This window comes from Pleurodeles waltl, chromosome 1_1 (assembly GCF_031143425.1).
Source record: "Pleurodeles waltl isolate 20211129_DDA chromosome 1_1, aPleWal1.hap1.20221129, whole genome shotgun sequence".
Lineage (NCBI taxonomy): Eukaryota > Metazoa > Chordata > Amphibia > Caudata > Salamandridae > Pleurodeles > Pleurodeles waltl.
In genome coordinates this window covers 997,022,549-997,048,478 of record NC_090436.1, presented here as the reverse complement: position 1 = coordinate 997,048,478, position 25,930 = coordinate 997,022,549, and the positions used below count along the sequence as shown (strand labels likewise).

At 44.6% G+C, this 25,930-nt stretch overlaps 1 protein-coding gene across 1 annotated transcript in view; it reads right to left on the bottom strand.

The window, feature by feature from the left end:
• The window catches only part of CDKL2 (cyclin dependent kinase like 2), a 305,603-nt gene that overhangs the window by 226,117 nt on the left and 53,556 nt on the right, over positions 1 to 25,930 (bottom strand). Inside the window, exon 2 of the mRNA XM_069230289.1 lies at positions 685 to 867. Coding sequence (XP_069086390.1) covers positions 685 to 852 — 168 coding nt within the window. The 5' untranslated portion in view covers positions 853 to 867. The remainder of the gene's footprint in view (positions 1 to 684; positions 868 to 25,930) is intronic.

Genomic DNA, 25,930 nt, shown 5'->3' with positions numbered 1-25,930 from the left:
CTTCTGGCTATATTAAATCATGCATGTAAAACCTCATAGGGTACTCTTCTTACTCTGCTGTTGGGAACAGCACTCTTACGTGTCAACCTGGCAGGTCTGTGGTCAACAGAAACCATTGTTTTTATACAAGTAAATTATAATTATATCCACTATTTCAAAGATTGATGGGGATTTCACCCCACCATCAGTCCCAAGTTGTTCTAATGCCAAGAGAGTGGATATGGCATTGCCCCCTTAAAATGGAAGTTGGTGGTTGATGCCTTCTAAGCTAAAATACGAGATGTCACATATTCTCTTGCTTGCTGGAGCAGCCCATCTCATGAATGTTTGTATATGTTGGTGCTTATATAACAATAGAAGGGGTTATTTAGTACAGATTACATGTGGCACTCGTGTGCTCTACAGCAAGGCGAGACAGCACACAGCATTGTGTTGATTTACTTACCATTATAAAAGCCTTCAGGTGCAACAAAACATTGTGCTGTGCCAGCGCAACCCACTGACCCGCAGAGTGTTGAACAAGAAACAGGGAACCATATTTTATCTTGACCATAAGAGGAATACAATAGTGGTGCAAGATGTTTGCCTTTGAGTGCAGATTTCTAATACCAATACCAGTCATGAAAACCCTTAGCTGCTCAAAAAACTAAGCAAACACTACATAGCATTCCATCCTTGCCTTACCTTTAGGAGTTTGATTTCCCGCATGGCAATCTTTTTCACCATTTTGTCATCTTCGCTCTCGAGGAATTTCTTGATGGCAACAATTCGGCCATTGCTTTTATGCCTGCACTTCATTACCATGCCGTAGCTTCCCTCTCCCACCAAGCCCAGGTTCTCGTACTTATCCATCGTGAGGCACGGCCACTGAAAAACATTAGCATGTGCTGTTGTTAGTGAAAAAGTAACCATTTCTGATACAGCTCACACGCATTATTATATGCTGAATATGTCATGGTGTAATTTGGAGACAACAGGAAACATTCATCAGTGCCTGCACCCTGCAGTGTAGACGGTGCAGAGGCTGTCTTAATTTCAATTTCACACAAAAACAGAGGCCGAAGTTAAAGAGGTATCAGCCCTTCTTTTGTTTGATTATGATCTTGGCTGGCAGCTATCTGGATCCTATCTCCAAGATGTCAATGCAATTGAGAGAAACAAAGGCACACAGCTTGATATCTCTTCACAAGTTCTTAACATAAACTAAGATTTGGAGGAAGGCTTTTGTCTTAGTTCAATCTCTGTATATAAGCAATATGCATGTATTTTAAGAATGTAAGAGTTATCTGTCTGTGTCACTAGTTACAAAAATAATTACTAGTTTTTTAATTCTTGAATAACACTTTACATCACACACAGATTATATACTGACAATAAATCAAACGTGAAAATCAAGGTGCAGGATGGGTTACATAAGATAACAAGAGTTACAAGGAGTAGGAGTGATATATCATCTTACTGGTAGGCATTTTATGTCAAGAATGCATGGTAGGGAGACATACACAGTCAAGGTTTAAAACTTAATGGAGTGCTTAGAGTTGTCTATAGCAACAGAAGGATCTCCGTGCCAAAAGCAGCAATTCACTTACTTATCTACATAAAATAGAAATCTGTGATCTGCATGTTACCCAGTGTGCTATGTAGAAGGCACTGTAACCCTCTACACTACTTTATGAGTCACAATTGTGACTAGAAAAAACACAGGTCTCTCCTGAAACTGTATTAACCACCAGAGTAAACTTAACATTATTATTATCCTCTGAAATTAGCTGGGCACATAAATATGTATTCAGTAGGTGCCTTGACCTCATACATTTTCAAATACAGCCTTTGTGACCAATTAAGCCAGAACAGATTTACTGTCAAGTCTGTCCTTGTTGCCAATTTCGTTGCAGCAGAGTTTTAAAAAATTAAGACCCAGATTTAAAAAGACTTTGAGTCAGGTTATCTCTACTGCTTTAATACAGACCCACAGCAAAGTATAATGGTGGGATTTTCAGTCCAATGCAAGTACTGCACAGTGAAAAATGCTGCCTTGCATTACTTTGCATTAAGTGGCATTCCATGCGGGGTGCACGTGTGACCCCATGAAACTACCCGTGGGTTTTGACACAAACCCTGCCTAAGAAAAATTGTAGACAAGGTTCTGTCCCAAAACGCCCTTGCCACAGCACACCTACAAAGAGGGAAATGCCTCAAAGCATAGTTTTTGTCCAGGAAGGGAACTCTTCCTGCACAATAGTTATGCTGACCACAACCCAGGATGCAAAAGTGCACCAGCGCAGGCAGAAAGAAGAACTGTGTGACTTCTAAGCGGGTCTGGCTAGTTCTTTTCACTTCCATTCACACAATGCCGTACAGCAACTTTACTTGCCTGAACTCTTTGTAAATTTGGCCCTAAGTGTATACACCAACTGTCAGACTCTGATCTTCATGCCTTCGCAACTTGTAACTCCATCCTCTTTCCATTACCACACCTTGACCACCTATTTATTGGTTCCTCCAGTAAATTTCTTTTCAGTTGCAGAACTGTTAGTAAACCCATATGTCACTCCATTAAAGCATTTTTGTATGGTAAGACAAAATAGCAAACCAATCCTACTAAAAAGAAAACAGTTTCTTGGCACAAGAAAACATTTCAGCAGACTGCAGCATCAGCTTGTCATTTAGATAAGGTCTGGTTTCACTAACCAGAACTACATTCACCATTCCATAAAAACTCAGCCTTGCTACGAAATCCAGACGTCTTTGGTTTGTTCACATCTCACTCCTTATCTGTTAGACTTTCTTGCAAGCACAAAATTATTCAACACATGGCCTGTGCAAAATGTGTACAAGATGTATGTTCAGTCCTTTGATTGTAAATAATTATTGTGCAGGTAATTCATTTACTTTCAGATATATAACATTTGTATTTATTTGTATTTATTTTATTTGTAATGCGCAGACAGTGCTGGATGAAAATAAAGTCCATGTGCTCACAATACTGAACAATAGATAACAGAAACTTACAGAAACAAAAACACATAAAGCTGCAGGCATTTTGTGCAGACTTTGTCTTTATGTATACATGCAAACAAGCACCACATAAACAAGATTCTTACTGCTACACCTCTTTCATGTGTCTCGTGGACATTGCACGATTCATCATATTTTAAGCCACCCTTTCCACACTTTCCTTGTTCAAGCAAACACCTTATCTTTAAGGGAGTGGCTATTTACCTAGCCGCCGGCCAAATAGAACATCATCTCTGCTTTTTACAAAGCAGGTGCCAAAATAGTACATAATATGTGCTCTTTAGCTGGCCACAGGCTAAATAGTAGGGATGATGTACAATTTGACTTGAGTGCCGGATAAACAGTGTGAAGAAGGTCTTTAATTAGGTGGCCAAAGAGAAAAAAAGGACTCTAGACAATCTGAGTGTGGTGGCCATCTTGAAATTGGGAAACAACATGTGTGAAGCATTTGGATGTAAGTGCATACACACAATAGGTTGTACAAATGAAAGTGCCTGAATTAAGATAAGCTGTTTACAGTAAAATCAATTTTGTTCAAAAACATTTGATGTTGTTTTAGTATTCAGATAAGAAATGTAGGATTCACACTTCTATTTCAGCAGCTTTAGGATATAGAATATATATATTTGTTCTGATGCAGTCTAGGAATATTTGGCTGTGTGCAAAGGATGAGTATGGGTTTAAAACATCTTACATAAATGATTTTTTTTTCACTCATGAAAATACATGTTTTTTTAATGTTCATGATCCTCTTTTTAACTATTTTTGAGGGTCTGGCTCTTTTTGAGCTTCTTGTTGTAGGTCTCGTGCTAGCTTTACTCTTCTTTTTAAGGGGGTAGCACTAGCTTAGTATTTCAAACCTGGCAACACAGCAGCAGTCAATAAACAGCAGCAAACAGGGAATGCACACAGATAGGTGGTATCTTGAACCGAGAGGGAGGAAAAAATACAGTAGGCATTTGGTGTTTGGGTGCACAGTGCTTTGGGACACTTGCAGCAAGTAAATTGAGACACAGTAATGGGACTTCTGTAAAATGGCGAAGTGAAGGCAGGAGGCAAGTAAGTAATGCTGCTGGTTAATTGACAGGAGGAGTTTACTCTGCTGACTATGAATAAACACACTAGTTCATATTATTCATAGTACTCACACAGCAGAGTAGATTGGAGGCTAAACCTGACAAACGTCATTGTGGAGGGGATCTGGGGAAGGAAGAAGCAGGACTAGTAGGAGGTAGAATGATAAGTAGAAGAGTAAGGCCTAGAAGGTGGACCACCAGGAGGGCTAGGATTACTAGAGCCACGAAGACCATGACAAGAAAAACTAGGCCTAGGGCAATCTAATCTACATAGACCAGAGTTACCAATGCCACAGGAACCTGTACAAGGGAAAAACAGAACTAGGGGTACTGGGACTAGGTTGGGAATGATTAAGAGGGTCAGGAAGATATGGATCCAGTGTACAAGGGCCTGAAGAAACAGATGCTCCAGAGGTAGAAGGATCTAAAGGCCCTGGACTATAACGAGTAGGAGGGCCTTAGAGCATGCCCCAGGACCAGAGGAATGAGGATGCACAGTGCCAGGAATAGCAGACCCAGGTAGACAGACCAAGGGAACAGAGATAGGATGGCCAAGACAACAGAGACCAGATCTAGGAGCACTGAGAGGCCAGAAGAAATGGACCAGTTCTAAAAAGGCCACAACCAGAAAGGGTGAGCAGGACCTGGAGATGCTAGGGTAGGATGAACAGTGGGGATATAAAGGATCAGGAAGTCTAGGCACAGTCAGATCAGGATCAGAATGTCCATAAGGGTCGGACATAGGGGGATCTTAAATCAGGGTGACCAGGACTACATGAACCAGGGTAACCCACAATGTGGGAACTAGGAGGACCAGTGTCAGAGGGATGAGGAAGACTAGACTCAGCATTATATTGGGGACCACGGTCCTACTGACGAGAACAAGGTGCAATAGGCAAACCAGGAGATCATGAGGACTAGTAGGACTAGGAAGCAGCAGGAGGACTGGTGGACTTGGAGGACTAGGACCAGGAGGATCAGGACCAGGCTGAAGAGGACTACAAAGATCAGGACCTGGAGGGCAATGGCCAGCATGTCAAGGACATATAGATAAACAGGGCACGGACTAGGGAATCCAGGGGACAATACCAAGGACACCCAGAAAACCAAAGGAAAAGAACTAGATAAACTTAAAGGATCATGACCAGGAGGACTAGACACAGGGATAAGAGAGATGAAGATCAGGACCTAGGAGACCAGAGCTCAGATTTCTAAGTGGAGCAGAGCAATCAATACAAGTAGAGGGACTAGGGTGAGGAGGATCCGATGTAAGAAGACCAACCAGAATCTAGAAGACCAAATGGGCTAGACAGTGGTGACCCGGAGGACCAGGACCAAAATTACTAGGCTCAGGAGGAACCGAACAAAGAGACCATGAATCAAGAGGACCTGGATCAATGGCTAAAGTACCAGTATAACTAAAAGGACAAGGACCAGATCGAGGAGAGCAGGGACAGCCTAAACCAAGAGGACAGACAGAGACTAAGAGTACCAGGGGACAAGATGGACCAGGACCTATGGTACCAGGGCTAGGAGGAAGATAGTGAGGAGAATCAGGACGAGGTAAGCAGGGCCAAGAGGCCCAAAAATAAAAAGGGATAGATGGGCCAAGACTGGGGACATCAAGAAGGGCCATGATGGCCAAAAGGCAAGATTAATGATAACCAACACAATAGAACATGAAGAGCAAGAACGACCACGACCAAGGAAACCATGATTAAGATGGCTGGTGGGTCAGGTCCAGGAGAACTAGGCCCAAAAGAACCCAAAATATAAGGAACAGGACCAAGAGGATCTGGGACAATGGGCACAGACTCTCAAGAAGGACAAGGACACTGAAAAACAGGAGTGACAGTTAGCTGAGATCAGGGACACAGGCAACCAGAGTCAGTAGGAAAAGTTCTAAGAGGACTGGGAAACAAAGGCCTAGGGAGGCCGGGAAGATCAACTCAAAGAGGATCAGGGCCTTGATACTAGGACCAGGAGAACCATGGTAAGGAGGATCACGACCAGGGACATCAGAACCGGTATGATCATAGCCTAGAGGTCCAGGCCACAAGGCTAAGAACAAGATAGCCAGGAAAATGAGCAACAGGATGGTAAATCCCAAAAGGACCAGATTAAAGGAGGACCATGATGAGTTTGTGTAGAAGCACAAGGGCAAGGAGCAGGAAGTACAAGGCCAGGAGGATCAGGACCAAACCCAGAAAGACCAGTTCCAGGCCAATAGAACCAGGGGCTAGAATAAACAAGAAAAATGAGTGGGCCAGTACCAAGAATACCAGGAAGACCAGCATCAGAGAAAGGAGGATTAGAAGAATCAGCACCAAGAGGACCAGGAGCAGGCCTAGAAGTGGCAAGGGGACCATGGTCCTAGGACCAGTGCCCAGAGTACCAAGCGGAGCAGAAAGACAACGACCTGGGATAGCAGGCCCACGGTAAGGCAGATCAGAAAGACCAGAACTACCAGAGATGTGAAGACTAAGAGGACTGGACCTGGATGTCCAGGAGGACCAGGATGAAAATGACCAAACAAAGAGGACCAGGACTGAGAGGGCCCAGAGCACTGGGTGCAGTGCCAAAATGACTGTGCAGACAAGGCTCAGGACCAAGAGGACAAGGATGATCCAGACCAGGAAGACAAGGGCTAATAGGGCAAGGCCTGAGGGGGCAAGGATACATAAGGCCCGGAGACTGAAGGGATGAGCAGGAACTGTTGTAATAGGATTCAGATGAGCAGAGTGAGACAGATGAGAAGGACCAGGTCAAATGGATGAGGGTTAAAAGGACAAGGAAAGAAAAGGAAGAGTTTGGAGAAAGGGCCTAAATCCACCAAAAGGGTTAGAAAGACCAGAACCAAGAGGATTACCCATACAAAGACGGATACAAGGAGGACCAGAAGCAAAATAATTTAGGGGTATATTTAAAAAAAAGTGGCGCTGCACACAGTGCAATGCCACTTTTCTTGCGCCCCTTAGCGCCCCCGCCCAAATGCCACCATGTGTGCACCATATTTAAAATACAGCTCACCATGGCGGTAGTTAGGGGACTAATGTCTGAATTTTTAATGCTAGTCCGGCGCTTTGCAAGATTAGCGTAACAAATTCTGATGCTAGTCCTGCAAAGCACCCAGAGGCCAATTGTAAGAAATGGAAGCCTCCTTTTAACACCTGCTCTGAGCAGGCGTTAAAAGTGCAGAAAAATGGCGCTAGGAAATCTCTTTGATTTCATTTTTTGGCCCCCCTAACGGCGGAATTCCCCCTTTGCATACATTGTGACTGGTGCAGGCATAATGTAGCGCAAAGGGATACAAAGTGGAGCAATGCATGCATTGTGCCACTTTCGAAATATGGTACAGCGTTTTTGGCTTTCTAACTCCACAGTAGCGCCAAACAATTATGCAAATGTGGTGTTCAAATGGCGCTAGTGGCTCTTAGATATGTCCCTTAGTCTGGTGAGCACACAACCAATTCAAGAGCATGCACTGTGAGGACCAGGTATTGGAGGACCATTGCTAGGAAAACCAGACAGTGAGTCAGGAAGACTTGGAGACTAGGACCTGAAAAATTAAGAGGAGATGGCCAGGCAACCAAAGCCAGCAGGACAAGAGCTAAGACAACCATAGCAAAGATGATCATTGGGACCATAGCCAAGGGGAAAAGAAAGCTCAAGTAATAGAGGCCCAGACGTATCAGGACCTGTCATGTCTGGACAATTAGGACCACTACAAGAAGGAGAATGAGGACCAGGACAAGGAAGGCGATGATGACAGGAGCCATGATGGCCAAGCCAAATGGCTAAGAACAGAATAAGGAGGATCAGGACAAAGTGGATAGTTATTCCAGAATGACAACAAGCAGGAGGACCACAGCCAAGAGTATCATGACATGTTAAGAGAGGAAGCAGAGAACTAGTCAGGTCAGAAGCGAGTGGACTGGACCATTAAGATCAGGGACGAGAAGGCGCAGACATTATGTGGTGCAAGAGTTTACAAAGTGGTGCAATGCTTGCATTGCACCACTTTGTCAATATGGAACATAGGAAATGCCACCTTAAAGTCTCATTTGCGTCAAACAAATGATGCAAATGTGGCACTAGGAGCATCATAAATATGCCCTTAAGATTGCAAGCCATAGGAGAGCCAGGACAGCAGGGCTAAGCATAAGGACTCTGCAGACCAGAAGGACAAGGGAGAGGGTTACTAGTACCAGGATCAGGAGGTTCAGGAAAGATTAACACAAGGATGAATCAGGAGCATGGCCAGGAAGAACAGGGTCAAGAAGGACTGCAACCAAGAGTACCAGATTCAGGTACCAAGCACTAGGGTGACCAGAACTAGTAAGACAAGGGGCACGATGAGGATCTGAAGGTCAAAAACAGCCCAGAAAAGGACGACCTGAAACAGGACTAGGCCTAAAGGCACAAAAGGATCTGGAAGGGAAGAAAGAAGACTGGGTATATAAGCCACATATATAAGAATCTTTCTTTTGTAAATGGTTTTTATTCATGCTTCTTATGCTACTAACCCCAAGAAACCCCCACCTGTTCAGCCCACGTATAGAACTGGTAACTATTTGCAGAAAAATCAGAGCATGTAAAGTGAAAAAAAAAACACAGCTGTTACACTCTGGCCTCTGAGTAATAAAATACACTGTCTGATGGAGGTAGAGTAGTCTGAGGGTGGAGTTGAGGGCACAGGGATTAGAACTTGGAAGAGGAAGTTAATGGTGGATAGGTGAAAATAAGTGTGGTATGTGAAGACTTGCAGAAAGGGTTTGAGAAACTCGGATGGCTAAAGTCAGGAAAAATGGTTAATGGCTAGCAAATGGGTCAAAGGGCTCTGGCAATCAGCTAAGGGGAGCCTAAGATCATACGAAGGCTCTGATGAGCAGAAGAAAGGGTGAGGGAGGATCCAGATAGATCAGCTCAGATGGCCCAAAGAGGGCTTCCGTGTGATCCCTAGATCTTTGTGCTGACATTCCATGTGTGGGAATGTGCTGTGGGAATTTAGGAAGAGCGTAGTAGTAAGACTGCTTGTTTGAGGAAAGTCTAAGTACATGAACCAGTATGATGCATTTTGCATGACATGATGGAGAGTAGATGCAGCTCCTCTACACAGTGGGTGTGTATTGACGACATCCCTAAGAATGGAAGGTGGAGAACCAGAATTGAAGTGAAGGAGAATAGAGAGAAATTTACCCAAAGTCTGAGAGGTTCTTTTAAGCAAAGGGCTGCTGATTAGTTCTTCATAAAAGATGACATAGGATAGATGGAAGAAGTAAGGAGTAGGTCATAGTTTTCTCTTGCTAAAAGTGTCAAGGTTTCTAAGCAGGGCTGCCTTTTTTGTCTGTGCCTGATGACTGCTCAGGATGGCTGATGACAGCCAGGTGCTGTGATCTTATGTTTCGTTGTGTCGTTGTTTTGGATACTTCTGCTTGGAGCCAGCACTATTGCTACTGTTATGAGAGTCGTCACCTGCACAAAGGATGCGTTTGAGCTACGGTCAGAAAATGATAATTGAAAGAGAATCACCCAAAATCAGTTCTGAAAGCTCAATGGTGGATCCACATCCCATGTCTGGAAAATGGGCAGTAAAGTGGAACTGTGACCTGATCAATCTGTAGGTTACAAGAATAGTAACAAAATGTCTCTGTTTAGTCAGTGTCTTATTTCTTACAATATTTGTAATAAAGATAATGAATGGAAATCTCTGTGGTTCTCTTTTCTTTCATGTCTATAAGCCTTTCTCTGATTTACTGGGAAAATTTAATCATATTCCAATAGTATTCAGTTCCACTAATTATAGTCCCATTCCTTTGTTTGTGGCTCCCTGATGGAATGCTTCGTCTAATGGCCTGAGAGTCTAGGGGCCATCAAAAGAAGGCCTTTATATTGTCTATCCTATCTAAAGTAAAACCTGGCTGGAAGGGACAGGAAAAAACTAATGACCCTGTCAACCGGGGAAAAACTCCCAGCACGTGGGTCCATTAGCTTTTTTATTTTTCAAAAATAAATGCCTGCTGTAGAAACTAGTTTTTGAAAAAACATTTTTTTTTTTAAAGTTTGCTAGTCGGCTATCATGTCTGGCAATACTGTCCTTGAAACATATAGGGCATAGACATAATCTGCTCTAACAGCAGTTCCTGTCAATGTAGGCAGTTGTCCACAGGGCCAGGAGACAACTGTCAGCCTGACAAACACTCTTCATGTTCAGGTCAGGCAGCCAGGAGCAGACATACGCGATTTGAGCAGACTCCTGGCTGCCTGAGCTGAACTTTGCTGGGCTGAAGAGGTCACAGCTCCTATGGGGTGACCTCCTCAGCTCAGCAAAGGTGCCTCGAGGCCCTCCCCTGGGTGATGAGGAAAGCGTCACCCATTGACTTCGACCTGGGCGCTTCAGGTTTAAGCCCTGAAGCGCCCAGGGCGAGTGTCAGTCAGTGACACTTCGTCACAGAGTGGGGTGGGGTCAGCAGTCTCACTGACCCCATCCCACTCAGTGACAAGGCTGGGACTGCTGCCTTCCCTCATTGGCTGACCTAAGGTCAGCCAATGAGGGAAGGCAGCAGTCCCAACCCTCCTGGGATCTCGAGGCTGAAGGTAAGTGTGTGTGTGTGTGATGTTTTAAAATGAATGTTTGTTGCGTGCGTAAATGTTTGAATGTTATGAGTGTTGTTAATGGATGTGCGTGCGTGTGTGTGTGAAAGAATTAGTGTGTGTGATCTTTTAAAATGAATGTTCGGTGCGCGCGTGCATGTTTGAATGTTATGAGTGTTAATGGATGTGTGTGCGTGCATGTGTGAAAGAATGAGTGTGTGTGATGTTTTAAAATGAATGTTTGGTGCGTGCATGCATGTTTGAATGTTATGAGTGTTGTTAATGGATGTGCGTGCATGTGAAAGAATGAGTGTGTGTGAACTTTTTAAATGAATGTTTAGTGCGTGTGTGCATGTTTGAATGTTATGAGTGTTGTTAATGGATGTGTATGCGTGCGTGCATGTGTGTGTGTGAAAGAATGTGTGTGTGTGTGTGTGTGTGTGCGTGCTTCAAGCCCACCCCCTCCCTCTTAAAGCTGCCGGCCTCCACTGGACAACTCTAATTTTGGTGTGCAAAGGTCCCTCAGGGAGACGGAGGTATTGTCCTCCACCATCCTGATGGAGCTAACTCCATCCTCAAAACTCTATGTAATTATTTTTATTTTGATAAAAGCACCCTAAATATTATATGACTCTATGTCAATGGTGTAGCAAAGTTCCCCATTTTGGCATGGTCACCCCCACGTTTTGCCTGTTATCTGATGTAATTTTGACAGAAGTGCAGTGGGTTCCTGCTATCCAGGTCCCCAGTGCCAGATCTCTTCCCCTAAAACTTTGTAATTGTTAACCAATTGGCAATACATTTAGCACCCCTGTAAGTACATAGTAAATGGTACCCCTGGTACCTAGGGTATGGCGTATTAAAGAGGGCTGCAGCATGTATTGTACCCCCCTAAGGAACCCCTCAACACACTCATGCAAACTGCCATTGCAGACTGCATGATATGGTGCAGAGAAAAGTGAAAACACAACAAGGCACACCTCTAGTGTGCCATACCTACAGACACTGAACGCAGTATAGGTAAGTCACCCCTACAGCAGGCCTTACAGCCCTAAGGCAGGGTGCACTATACTACATGTGTGGACATATCTGCATGAGCAGATATGCCTCTATGATGTCTAAGTCGATTCTTAGACATTCCCAGCTACATGATGGCTTCACTGAAACCCAAGTTGTTTGGTATCAAACATCTCATATTAATAAGCCCACACTGATTCCAGTGATGGATTTATTAATACATGCACCCAGAGGTCACCTTAGAGGTGCTCCCTTAAAACCTAACAACTACTAGTGTTCTTGCTGGCTGGTCCTGACCAGCCTGCCAGCACAAACGATTTGCTGACCCCCTGGTGGTGAGAGTCTATGCTCTCAGAGATCAGGAACAAAGCCAGCTATGGGCAGGGTGTTACCACTTCCTCTAAGCAGGATGGCTAGTTATCAGCATATTAAGGCAGGAGGCTTTAAAGGACTCAGCCACCTTTGTGTTGTGTCCCCGGCTTCCCCAGTCATTGGAGATGTCCCCTCCTCTGACGCAGGCCTGTTGGCAACAATTAGCAAGTAAGGAGGCATGTTCACTACCAGGCTAGTCCCAACCCTAAGGTGGACTACCTGATGTGAACACAAAACTTAGAATTCCACCATCTTGATTTTTCATGGAAGTAGGCTCACTGGATCAGGGTTATGCCCACTTCCCACAGAAAGTGGTCATAAAGAGGGTGTAGTCACCCTAAAGGGAAGCTGCCCATTGGCTTCTACCTGTTAATCTCCTTAATGCCCCTAGATTGAGCATTTAGGAGGCACCCCTGATGCTAGGAATTCACATTCGATGGATCCAAAAGAATAGGACAAAGAACTCAGAGAAAGTGAGAACAGAAGACTTGCTGTGCACTTTTGGCTCCAAACCTTGCCTACACCAGTCACCACAATCACAGCACAGTGACTCGTCCTACAGCTGAGCATCTGACAAGAACACCAGAAGACTGCCAGCCCTTCGCAAATTTCCAGCAATCTCTCTTGGAGTAGAGGAGCTACTCCCCTGCAGTCTGCAGCCACCGAAGCAGCAGTGTCTGATCCAGCGTCTTGAAGCTCCTGAGCCAGCCCAACACCGAAGCTGCCCAGGAAGAGGTACGTGTGCCCCAGAAGGTCAGACCTGTCAACCCACCAAGTGTGAAGAAACCAGGACCAACCATAGCCGCACAGCACCAATAACCGGGGTACCAGATCGATTGCACCAATCTAAGCCTGTGTGAGTCCAATTGGCACTCCCACTGCACCGAGACCTAGCAGCTGCCCAGGGACATCAGCACCAGAGAGACCCACTTTCAGAGTGGCCCTGCTGCCCTGAGTTTTGTACCCTCAACCGGCGAGACTAACAACTGTGAGGAACTTTGACGCACTCAGCCCAGCCAACCAATCTACTCTGCACCCAAGCTGCCCATTCTAGGTACCCAAGAACTAACTGTGCTTTCTTGCTCCCAGGACCCTTGCAACCCAAGCCCCTGACTTGCTCCCAAGACCCCTTTTGCAGCCTGGTTTCAGGTGCCCCCTTATTTCCAGAGCTACCAAACCAACCAGCACGTCTGCACCCAGACTCCGCAAGGCAGATAACGCGAGGATTGCAACCTTGGCAACCTGGCCCCCTGAACGGTGGGGTCAGTATGTTGCACCACTCTTCATGGGTGAACAGCAAACAGCCTACCAGGCTGCCAACCCAGCAGGAACCATACCCTATCCTGAGAGCAAGGAGGTCATTTTGGATGCCTAAGTTATGACAGTGAACATTATAGGGTGAAGTTTAAAGGAAAAATTAAATACACAAGACAATCCTGGGGCCCTGTTTTACAGGATGCAGGACCTTGTGAATAGTTGGCAAAAGCCCCACAGCACTACCATGGAGGACGTGATGGACAGGGTTCTACTGGAACAGCTTCTAGGGGCACTGCCTGGCCCTACCAGGACTTTGATCCATCAATATGCTCACATTACTGTTGCACAGCCATAGATTTGGCTTGTGCTTTCCATTAATCACCTGATTTCAGGGTTAGCCACCCGCAGACAGCCACCCCGATACCCCACAGTTGGTAAATCTCTCCCCACCTCTGGAACTAGTACACAGGTTAGCATCAGTGAACCGATACGTATAACGATCCCCTGGGAAGGATTTCATACAAGGGCCCCCAATGCTTCTGGTGTGCTGAATGGGGCCACATTGCACGCAATTGTCCGCAAAAACCACAACCAGCCTAATCCATGGACGTGGGATACTCCACACTCTGTGAGTCGTCATTCCGTGATCAGTGAAGAAAAGGTATTTCCCCTTCAATGGAGGAAGTGGGAACCGTCCTGATTACTTGTGTACATGGGGACAGCAAATCCTACCCCATAGCTGAGGTACATATCAACTGGCGAGGTCAGGAGGAAGCCGTACGAGTGGGTGACATTCCCTAGTTAGGTGAGGAAATGACTACAGGAACAGATTATGAAGAATTCCCCTTATTAACGTCCGTAGATAACCAGAACCTGGGTATGGTATGGTTGAAGGAGGCACCTTTGTTGCATGAGACACTGAGTGGGTAAGACTAAGAAACAACAGACCTGTAGTAAGAGACATAAACATAATAGATAATGGGGCATATTTACAGAAAAAGTGGCACATCGGTCCTGTTGCACCACTTATCTTGTGTTGTCCCTACCCCACCTAACAACACCTTGGTTCCTCCGCATTTATAATACGGCGCACCATGGTGGTTGTTAGGACAACAGCGTCAACATTTTTTACGCTATTGTGGCACTTTGCTGCACTAGCATCTAGAATTTGGATGCTAGTGCAGCAAAGCACACGAAGTCCCATTGAATAAAATGGGTACGTCATTTTAATGCCTGCTCTGAGCAGGCATGAAAAATTATGGAAAAAATGATGCAGTGAAATGTTGTAAATTTCACTGTGCCATTTTTTCGGGCCCCTCTGCTTCAGAACATCCCCTGTGCCAGCATAATGTGGCGGAAGGGTTCAAGAAGTGGCAAAATGCAAGCATTGTGGCACTTTGTAAATACAGCGCAGGAGAGAGGCCTCCTTAGCGCTGCCTTAGAATTAAAATAAATGATGCTAAGGCAGCGCAAGATGGCGCTACGGGCTTGTAAATATGCCCCTTTATGTCTTAGCCAGCACCACTAATCTTCCATCTGTTTTTTTCTTCTACAGTTACGGTAGAGGGCGAACAGCGTAGCTTCAGTGCCACTCAGAGGAAGAATAACAATCTGAGACAAGTCTGGGCCAATGCAGTAAAGGACAAAGCCGGTCAATCAAAGGGCTTTTATATGGAAAGGTAAAAAAAGTCGGGGAGGTCGTAGCACAGTTAATCATTCCCCCCTCCCTTTCAGGGAACAGGTGCTGCATCTGGCACACAGCCAGAGAGGGAGGTCACTGCAGAAGAGAGAAAACTGAGGAGTACTTACTGAGGCGTTTTTACTGGCCAAGGGTGTTCTCGGGCATTCGCCGATTCTGTGCGGCATGTGCCCGATGTCAATTGGTCAACCCATCGCAAACATCCAAAGCACCCCTAAGGCCCTTGCCCATCATTGACATTCCCTTTTCATGGGTGGGCATGGATTTGGTAGGTCCCCTAGTAACATCTATTGGGGATACTAAAACATATTGGTCTTAGTGGACTACGTCACACTATAAACCGAGGCGATACCCCTATAAAGTATGACTGCCAAGTCGGTGGTTCAAGCCATGATTGAATTTTTCACTTCAGTGGGGCTTTCCAAAGAACTTCTCACTGATCAGGGGACCCTATTCATGTCATGACTTATGGAACAGGTCTGTCCGTTGTTGGGAATTAAACAGATCAGGACCTCTGTGTCCCACCCACAAACCGAAGGACTTGTGGAGTGATACAATGGGGCCATTAAAAACGTCCTGAAGAAACTGGTATCAGAGACATGGAAGGACTGGGACAGGAAGTTGCCTTTGGTACTATACGCAATACAAACACACGCCCAATCATCTACTGGATACAGTTAGTTTGAGCTATCTTACGGAGGGCAACCTTGGATGCTGTTAGACATGGAAGAAGAACAGTGGAAGACAGAAGAAGACAAGGATCTAGAGCTGCTAGAATGTGCAAACAAGTTGAAAGACAAAATACACACACTGTGGGAAGATGTAAGGCTCAATATGAAGGAAACACAAGAGAGACAGAGGTTGGGGTATAATCAGGGCAGAAAGTTGAGGAACTTACAGGTGGAGGTGAAAGCATTGATCTTCTTGCCTTCATCAGATAACAAACTATTGGCCACCTGGCAGGGTCCTTATACTGTTATAGCACAAATCACTCCTGTGACCTATAGACTAGGAGTCCCGCTCTCTCCACAGAAAGGACAGGTCTACCATATGTACCTCCTCAACAGTTGGGAAAACAACAACAGTCAAGATAGGAATACCCACACTGCTCTATTGGTCACCAATTCACAACCCCTACAGATCACGTTCAATCCAGAACAAACTTCCTTGTAAGAGGGACTGACACGCCTAGAACCCAACCTGAACACCACACAGAAGGGACAACTCCTGGCCCTGGTAGATAGTCACAGTGATGGCTTTTCATGCGCCCCAGTTTGTACCAGACTGGCACACCATGACTTTATCATCAAATGTAGTTGGGTGGTCTGGTTATGCCATTATAGGATTCTGGAAGATAGGTGACAGGTCATGGAAGAGAAGGTGGCTAGCATGCTTAGACAGGGGAATCATAGAACCACCCAATAACCCTAAGTGTTCTCCAGTGGTATTTTTACCTAAACCAAACAGCACCATATGATTCTGCATAGACGTCCGCCAACTGAGTTGTCTATCGAAGTTTGACACACACCCCATGCCCAGGGTGGATGAGCTCATCGAGAGTCTGGGTACTGCCACATACCTCACTACCCTGGACCTCACTAAGGGGTTCTGGCAGATCCCTCTACTTCAGCCTCCAGGGAGAAAATGGTGTTTTCCATCCCCTTTGGCCTATACCAGTTCAGAGTACTGACCTTCAGCTTACAAGGTGCAACATTCCAGAGACGATGTATGTACTGCTATGGCCTCACCATGGGTATGCAGCAGCATACTTGAATGACATTTTCCGCCTCTCCTGGGACCAGCATTTAAATCATCTGGAGACTGTCCTCACAACCCTTTGAACGACAGGACTGTATGCAGGGGGGCAAACCCAACTAGTGAACCCTCGCCACCAATTCCATAAAGTACCTGGGTCACCATGTGCGGGCGGGGAAGGCTCACCCCAAAGTTGACAAGGTGAAGGCAATCAAAGACTTACCTCGCTCAGTGGATAAAAAAGAAGTCAGGTCCTTCCTTGGACTGATAGGCTATTATTGCCAGTTTATCCCCAGGTTCTCCGAAATTGCAGCCCACTTGATTGACCTGTTACAAATAAAAAACAACCAAGTACTATGAAAGAATGGTCCCTGATTCATCAGACAAGCTTTGACTGGTTACAAAAGACCTTGTGTGGTGATCCGGTCCTATTGTGCCCGGGTTTTACAAAATGCTTTGTTCTACAGACTGATGCTTCCAATCGAGGTCTTGGGGCTGTGTTATCCCAATCAGACCGAGCTGGTCACCTTCACCCTGTGGTTTAGATCAGCCGTAAACTGTTACAGCGAGAAGCCCACCATCCCACTATTGAGAAGGAATGTCTTACAATCAAGTGGGCCGTGGAAACCCTTCAATATTACTTGTTGGGGTGACCCCTCACGCTCCTGACTGATCATGCTCCCCTGGTGTGGCTAGCCCCCAACACAAACACTAATGAGAGGGTACTTAGGTGGTTCCTAGCACTCCAACCTTTTTAATTCCAGACGCAGCATCTTTCCGGAAGCCAGCAGGGCAATGCTGATTTCTTATCCCGGATGCCTAAGTCATCATGGCCCAATCGGCCATGCCTGGTTGGGATGCACTGTGATCGAAGGACTGGGGAAGCAACAGGAACAGGCCCAGATGAGGACCCGGGGCATTAGGAGAACCCAGGCAAGCATTCTAGTTGTTTCCCAGGACATGCCCCTGACAGAATCCGGGGCCATCAATAGGCTAAAGGAAACAGTGTATAGTGTGCAAGACCAGGAGATGGAGGAGGAAGCAGCATCGGAGGAAGAGAAAAGGATCGATATGCAGATTTGCCCATGGAACACCGAATACCTAAGGACGACATTAAGGACAGGATGGAGGCAGGAGCAGAGAAGTGAGAAGCTGCAGCAAAATGGTTTGCGGCACCAGAGGGAGCACCTACACCACAGCAGCAGGAGCTGCTGAGTCCAGCTGAGGAAGGGAACGGCAAGCGGGGGACATAATGTGCACATGCACCACCAGGGAGGTGGTGGTCCCCAGGGCTCACAAGAACCTTAGCGTCCCTTCCTTTTTTTTCACATTGTGCAGCAACTCTCCCGGAGACTCAGCCCACCAAAGGGCTAAACTGTAAACAAGCACAGGAAACTGTGTCTGTTTTTCTTTTATTGGTTGCTGGATTTGCAGATCCTCCCTGGGGCAAAATACTTTAATATTAATCAGGGGGTTCTGTGTAACCCCTGAGCCCCGAGGACCGCTACCTTCCAGGGGCTTAAAGTTAATAATATGTGGAGGGCCAAATGTGCAGTGTGCCCCCTGTGTCCACCCCTAACCCAGGGCATAATACCTTTATAATTATCATGTAAAATTATACTAATTATAATAATCCTGCGGACCCCTCTAGGCCCCAGGGACCACCACCTCTTTGGGGCTTTAAACTTAATTGTATGCAGGGGGGCCCAGGGCCCCCCCTGAACCCCAGAGGCCATCACCGCCCTGGGGCAAAAATACTCCTCAAAAAATAGGGGAGTCCTGTGGACTCCACCCCCCCAGGCAGCAGGGACTGCCAACGACCCAGGCTATTAAATGAAATTAGAAAGGGGTCCGTCACGGACCCCTGGCTGGGGGTGCCATCACCTCCACAGGAAAAAATTTAAATGATGGAGGGCAACCGCACGGCCTCCCCTCATGGAGCCATAGATGGCCCTTGGGACCGCCACCCCACAGGTCTGGCTTCTACAGCCTCCGGAGGTGCTCTTTGATCTTGATTTTCCCAACCAAGCAAAAGCAAACATAACTCCACTTTCAGCAAGCAGAAGCTGTCAAACAGCTCCTACTTGCTTAAAGCAGAGTTTTCATCGCTGTCCCTGCATGAAAATATGCATGCAGGTACAGAGATGAAGACATTGATCCCGCAGGAAGGGAGCTTCTATTTAAAGCAACTCCCTGCTTGCAGGAGCAATGCCTGCTCCCACAGGAGATGGGAGCTGGCTGAGACCATGGTGATCTTTAGGCTCCCTGTGCGATCCTGTGCTGTCACCACACATTTTAGTTGTGTGCCGCTTTGAAGTAATTCTACGGAGAGACCATTGCAATAACAATAGCAGTGGTCTCTCCTTAGAATTACTTCAAAGCGGCACACAAGCAAGATGTTAAGTACAGATGTTATAGGTACGTTTTGATACACGACAGATTGGATGTACTTCTGGCCTACTGGTAAAGCTCTTGGTCTGTCATTCAGTAGATTGATGGTTCAAACCCTGTTATCTCATGGCACTCTGCCTGTTTATTTAATAGTGTTTTGAATGGTAAACATTCCTTGTGATGAAACATTGCAGTCTTTTTCCTGGCAAAATCTTTGAGTTGAATGTCATAGTTATGTCTGGACACTGCATAATCAGGAATAACATGTTGTGAGGTGATGTTTAAGGTACATTCTCTTTTTAATTGAAAAATACATTTTTCTTTTGAATTTGTCCTAAAATATCACATTCTAAGTTTATCAGTCATCTAAGTCTAGAAAAATTCTCCATCTCTTTTGACTCTCTCTCTTTCGCTCTCATATTCTCTCTGTCAAAGCCTTCCTCTAAATGTTTCTCTCTCTCAATTTCTCACTTTCTCACTCTCTCTCCTTCATCCCATAAAGTGATGAAAGAGAGAGCAAGAAAGATCTGTATTGCAATGGTCTCTATATACAAAGACTTCAAAGTTTCACACTAGCAAGATGTTTGGTTTGAATTGTATAGCTATGTTTTGCTGCAAAGTACAGCAGAGCCACTTGTGGTCTACTGTTAATGCTCTTGGACTAATGCTCAATAGCTGGAGGGCTCAAATCCTCCTATCTCACTGTGGTGTATCTATTTATTTACAAGTGTTTCAATATTAAACATTCCTAGTGATGGAACATTTACCACTTTTTCCCATCTGCATCTTTGGATTAAATGTCATAGAAATGCCTGGACAATAAGTAGTAAGGAGTCACCAGTGGCCTAGTGGTTAAGTTCCCAGATCCTCACAGAGAAGGTTGAGGGTTCCCATCTGGGTGTGTTAGTTGTCATTTCTCAGCTTTAAAGCCTTTTCAACTTTAAATATGTAAGGTGTACACAGAAAAGTGATTTCACTCTTTTTACTTGTCAAACATATTTTATTTTCAATTTGTTGCATTTCTCATTGTAAGTGGCATGGGGTTGGGTGGTTAAGGGGGGATGGCCACAAGGCCTGGTCTCAGGCAGGCCATGCGGCCAACCCCCGCAGCGAATGGCTGAAGGCCACGTGTGGGGTTGATGTAGTTAAAGGGGGGTTGGTTGCAGGGCCTGGCCACAGGCCAGACACTGCATCCAAGCTCCGCCACTTTGTGGCACGGGGTTGGGTGGTTACAGGGGGTTGGCTATGATGCCTGGCTAAAGGCCAGTTCTTGCGGCCAACAACCAACGTGCATGACCAAAGGCCATGCGTGGTGTAGTTAAAGGGGGGCGGACCCAGGGCTTGGGTATAGGCCAGGCACTGTGGCCAACCTCCGCCATGCACTGCCAAAGGCCATGCATGGCACAGGGTTGGTTGGTTATAGAGGGTTGGCCACAGGCCAGAACCTGCGTCCAAGCCCTGTCACGCACTGTCAAAGGCCGGGCATGACACGGGTTGGGTGGTTATAGGCGATTGGCTGCAGGGCCTGGCTGCAGGCCATGTGTGGTATTGGTGTAGTTGAAGGGTATTTGGCCGATCCCCACTGCACATGGCCAAAGGCTGTGCATGGCGCAGAGTTGGGTGGTTATAGGGGGTTGGCCGCAGGATTAATGTATAGTAATTAAAATTACTTTACATTAAAAAAAACATAGAAATTCACTGAAAAAAACAAAGGTTACAGGGACGTTATAGTTAGGAAATACACTTTTTTTAAACATAGAAATTCACTAAAAAACAAAGGTTACAGGGGCGTTATAGTTAGGTTCTGAATTTACTCGCACAAAAACATAAAAATTCAGCAGTTCTACTTTGAGTTTTTTCAAATAACTATAACTCGCGCCCTCGCTATGCACTGCTAATTAGCCCAGATATTACATCTCTCATGACATCTTCTATCACATCATTGATAATGTCACAGTAACATTTGTTCTAAATCTATTGAGGAGAAAACTGTTCATGACAAGGGTGCGAATTATAGTTACCCTAGGGCGCGAGTTATAGTTACTTGAAATAACTCTATTTTATTTCCTAACGATAATATCCCTGTAACCTTTGTTTTTTTCAGTGAATATCTATCTATCTATCTATCTATCTATCTATCTATCTATCTATCTATCTATCTATCTATCTATCTATCTATCTATCTGATATATAGGGAAAAAGCAAAAGTTAATGTAACATTATAGTTAGATGAATTTGTCAATGACAACATTAACGTTTTGAACTAAACAAAACACAGAAATTCATCAGTTATAGTTACCAGCACTGACTATAACTTGAGCATAAGGTGAGATGAAGAAAGTGGGGTGGTCTCTAAATTTCTGTAATTTCCATACTGTGCCTTTCGACTGGTATTTTGGTGTCTCTCTCAGTTTTCTGTTATTGCATCCAGATATAATATCACAGCAACTGGCAGACACCTACAACCACCCTGGACTGTCGACTTTGTCAATGATTGTCTTTCTGTGCTCTGGAGAGAGGCCAAGGTTTGGATTATCATGTGTTCTGGTTCGGTACTACAAGAGACTTGCATTCCCTTGAGACAGAATGCCAGAGCTCTTAAACAAGGCTGTTTAAAGTTTGCAGCATAAAAGAGTAATATGCCAAACAAAAAATATATATATGAAAACACAACATAGTGGGAATAGCTAACACTCTAATGGAGTGCAAGACTCAGTGAAAATTAAACGCAAACGAAATAATAAACATTATCGGGTGGGGCAGGTGCTGTGGAATAAGGGGGTTTTGCACTAAAAAATGACATTAGGCAGGTTAGAGTAAAAAACATGGCTCTAACCTGCCTAGAGTCATTTTCTGATGCAAAACCATCCATAGCACATGATTCCTGTCTTAGAAAAGACAGGAGTCATGCCCACCACCCCAATGGCCAGTACAGGGGACCAGGGACCCCTGTACCATATAATGAGGCCCCTTTCAGTGCCTCCTATGGCTCTTTAGAAACATACCTGTACTTACCTGGGATGGGGTCCCCCATGCTCTGCTGTGCCTCTGGTGTGGGTGGGGGTGTCCCTGGGGCCTGGGGAGGGCACCTGTGGGTGTTCCACCATGGAATAGGCCCACAGGTCCCCTAACGCCTGCCCTGACCCAAGCTTTGCACCATTTTGTGACCCCTCACATGCACCATTTTTGCACAGGAGTATAAATATGGCGCTATGGCCATAGAGTCATTTTTTGCACTGGAACGCCTACCTTGCATCTCATTAAGGCAAGGTAGGTTTCCACGTCCAAAAAAAGACTTTAACTCCATAAATTTGGCACTAGACGGGTCTAGTGCCAAAGTATAAATATGGAGTTAGTTTTGCACCGAATTAGAGTAAAAAAAAATGACGTTAATTCGGTGCAAACAGAGTATAAATATGCCCCCAATTGTTCAGAAATCATCAGTGTTTTTCTCAGTAAAGGTAAGGACGTGAATATAGGTCCTAATATAAAACCGTTTCAATGTCCATAGTAAAATACTGCCGGGTAAAGACCCAGCTGGACCCTGCCCACTAAAAGCCCTGCATAAACCTATCTGTGATGTCATGCAATTTCTGCTGCAATGTAGTGACTAGCTATGTAATTGTTAAGAAACTTTCCTGCAATGTAAACGACTCCTAATGTTATGGTCCCTGTGTGGTGAGAACATAGGATCCATTTTCTTTACTAGAATTAGGGTCCATGGCACCCTTGCTACACCACTGTCACTAAAGATAAACACACACACATACACTTCTCTTTTTCCCGTTTAGTCTGAGTGAGTTGCTTCCACTTATTCTCTAAAGAGAGTAAATCACCACAGTTCCTCCCCTGAGACTGTTCCTTCCAGTTCTATTCTACTATTGCTCTCATGAGCTCCATTGGGTACATCGTTAGGATGAATGGCACAGGGTAGAAATAGATATGATGTTGTCCTACTCAGGAACCTTCGGGTTTTACGATAATGGGAGCTTAGGGATGCAGCAAATGGCGACGTACTTGTTCTCTGACGCAAGAAACTCTCTCCGGACCTGTTGCTGTCTTCGCTGAGTTGGCTGACTTTAAATGCCGTACACTCAAAATGCTGGCTCGACCTGATGATATAATGAAAGCTGGTGGCTTAACAATGCCTACAGGGGCAGGCCTCTAAGGCTCCTGATGGGAAGACATTTACTATTTATTGGTGGCATAGTAATGCCTTGATGGGTTTCATATTAGTGACATGACAGTGCCTCCACATAGTTGGACTCCCACCAAAATCCCCGCTGGGGGGGAGATATTTCATACAATCCTTGGAATATGCTTTCATAGAGAGAAATGATTATCCAGATACATCTCGAGTTCAGAATAGAAAGAAAGATTTTGATACTCTCCAAATCTGAAACTGCTGATCTCAAGCCATACTGCTTTACATATGTTACCCACATAAGGTGCTGCTACACAATACCATGCCAAATCTGGAGCCCCCTACCTGGTCCTCATAAACAACATCTTTAAGCGCTGAGTTTGGTGTTGTATTTGAGGGACCTAGTTTCCACAGAAAAAGTGTTTTTTGTTTTGGCAATAACTTTGGGGTTGTTAGGACCTAGTTTCTAAAACAAAAACGTTTTTGAATTGCCTATATCTTTAGTGCCGATTGATGAATCTTCACAACATTTTCCAAAAAACATTTGACTCTAACTTCAGTTGCTGGCTGGAAAGTTTTGGGGTGATCCGTCAAGCGGAGGCTGAGAAAAAGGGGAGGCGGGGTCCTAAAAAATGTTTTCCCCATGTTAATTTCCATAGGGATGCTGAACACAACTACAGTTCGAACCGCTGGACGGAATTACACCAAATTTGGCAGAAAGGTAGCTTCTGGTCCAGAAAGAACCCATTTTTGTTATTTGGTGTAAATCTGTTCAATAGTTTTTGAAATATTTAACAAAAAACAAATTTGTATTTTTGGGCAGAGCCTAAGCACAGATCTCATGGTGAGATCTGATTGGCTGTCAGCATTCCCTTTTCTTTTACTGCAGCCTCCCAGAGTGTTCTAAACAACTAGATAGCCAACAGTCTTACTTATGACAAAAATGTGACACACCTGGTCAAACTTAAAACATTTAATTTAGAAGGGAACAAAATGAGAGGGCTCATTTTGTCCTAGAAAGTATGGTTTGTGCTGTACAAATAAAAATGATTACTTGTTTTAAGCTAATTCTCAAATATCTGTCTCTTATATTTCATCAAAACCTTCTGACATGTGGATAGGAAAAGGCACTTTCAACACCAGCAGCAGACCACCAGTTAACTCCCTGGTGGTCAGTAGCTTACACTGTTCTAATGAGCAACTAGAGTGCTAACATTCTGAATTTACTGTTAGGTTTTCCCACATCTGAAGGCCATCTTGATGGAATCAAAGTTGAAAACTGAAAGGATTTTCTACTGAGGATCCTGAGGTAGATAAGGAAACTAGGGTGCCAGACCACTGAGAAATCAATCACTATTAACAAATTCATCACATGTACTTGTGATCATTGCATATATGTTATAACTTGTCCCTGTGGACGGCAATATATAGGGAGCACTGTTTTTCCAGTTAAAAAGAGAACACTTGAACATCTTAGAGCCATTAATAATTCTGATCCAAATTATCCTGTTGCTAGACATTGGTCTGACAAATATGCACAGAACCCTGACCTTTTGTGATTTTTTGGCATTGACAGAATTGATAGTTCCATTCGTGGAGGGGATCATGAGAAAAAGGTTAGGACCCTTGAATCAAAATTCACCATTCTGCTCAACAGTAATGCTCCCAACAAGCTGAACATGGACAAAGAACTTCAGGTACACATAGGTTGAGCTTATTGTCTCAATTTTGATGATTCTAGTTGATGGGTAAATTGTTGAATTTAAAGATTTTTCCTGCCTCTTTATAGTGATTTATCCCCCAGCAGGTGACATGATACAACCAATTTGTAGTGTGATACACAGAGTTGGTCACTTATAAAACAGTATATCATTGTGGTTTAGATGCTCCAATCAGAGCAGTTTTTTGTACACTTTGCATATAATTCGGTTCTGTTTGCAGAAAGATGTGAACATAAAATATCGATATGTGTTTTCCTGCTTTTACTATTATGACACCTCACTGGTCAGACCAGGTGAAAGGTGACTGGGTCATTTCACAATTGTTTGAGAGAACAACGACTTATAAGTATGTTCATGCAATAATTTATGTTTCGATGAAGTAGCAGCTGTAACTGTGACTGAATGTTACAACTGGTCACCATCTTGATAGTCTGTTTTCTAAAAAATGTGCATGGGAGCATTTGCCTCTTTGTTCATGTCTATTACTCACATATTTCAAAATGGTGGTGGAATACTGGTGTTAGTTGGTTGAGGCCATGAGGAAGACCGTTCTGGTCAAAACACGTCACCTGTAAAATGTTCTGTCTATCCAGCCAGTGGAGTGCGGTCTTTTTGTGCTCTCATAGTGTGGACATTGACTTGACATTTGTAAACAGGACTTGCACCCGTTATCCAGCATTGGCCCCGCTTGGTGGACATAACCGGATTAATGCAGGGACTTCTGTTTGTGTGTGTATATATATATATATATATATATATATATATATATATATATTGCCTACTGGCAGTAGCCAGTAGGCCAGAGGGTATAGTTAGGACCTAGTTTACATAGAAAATGTGTTTTTTGACTTGCCTATATCTTTGGCGCCATTTGATGAAGCTTCAC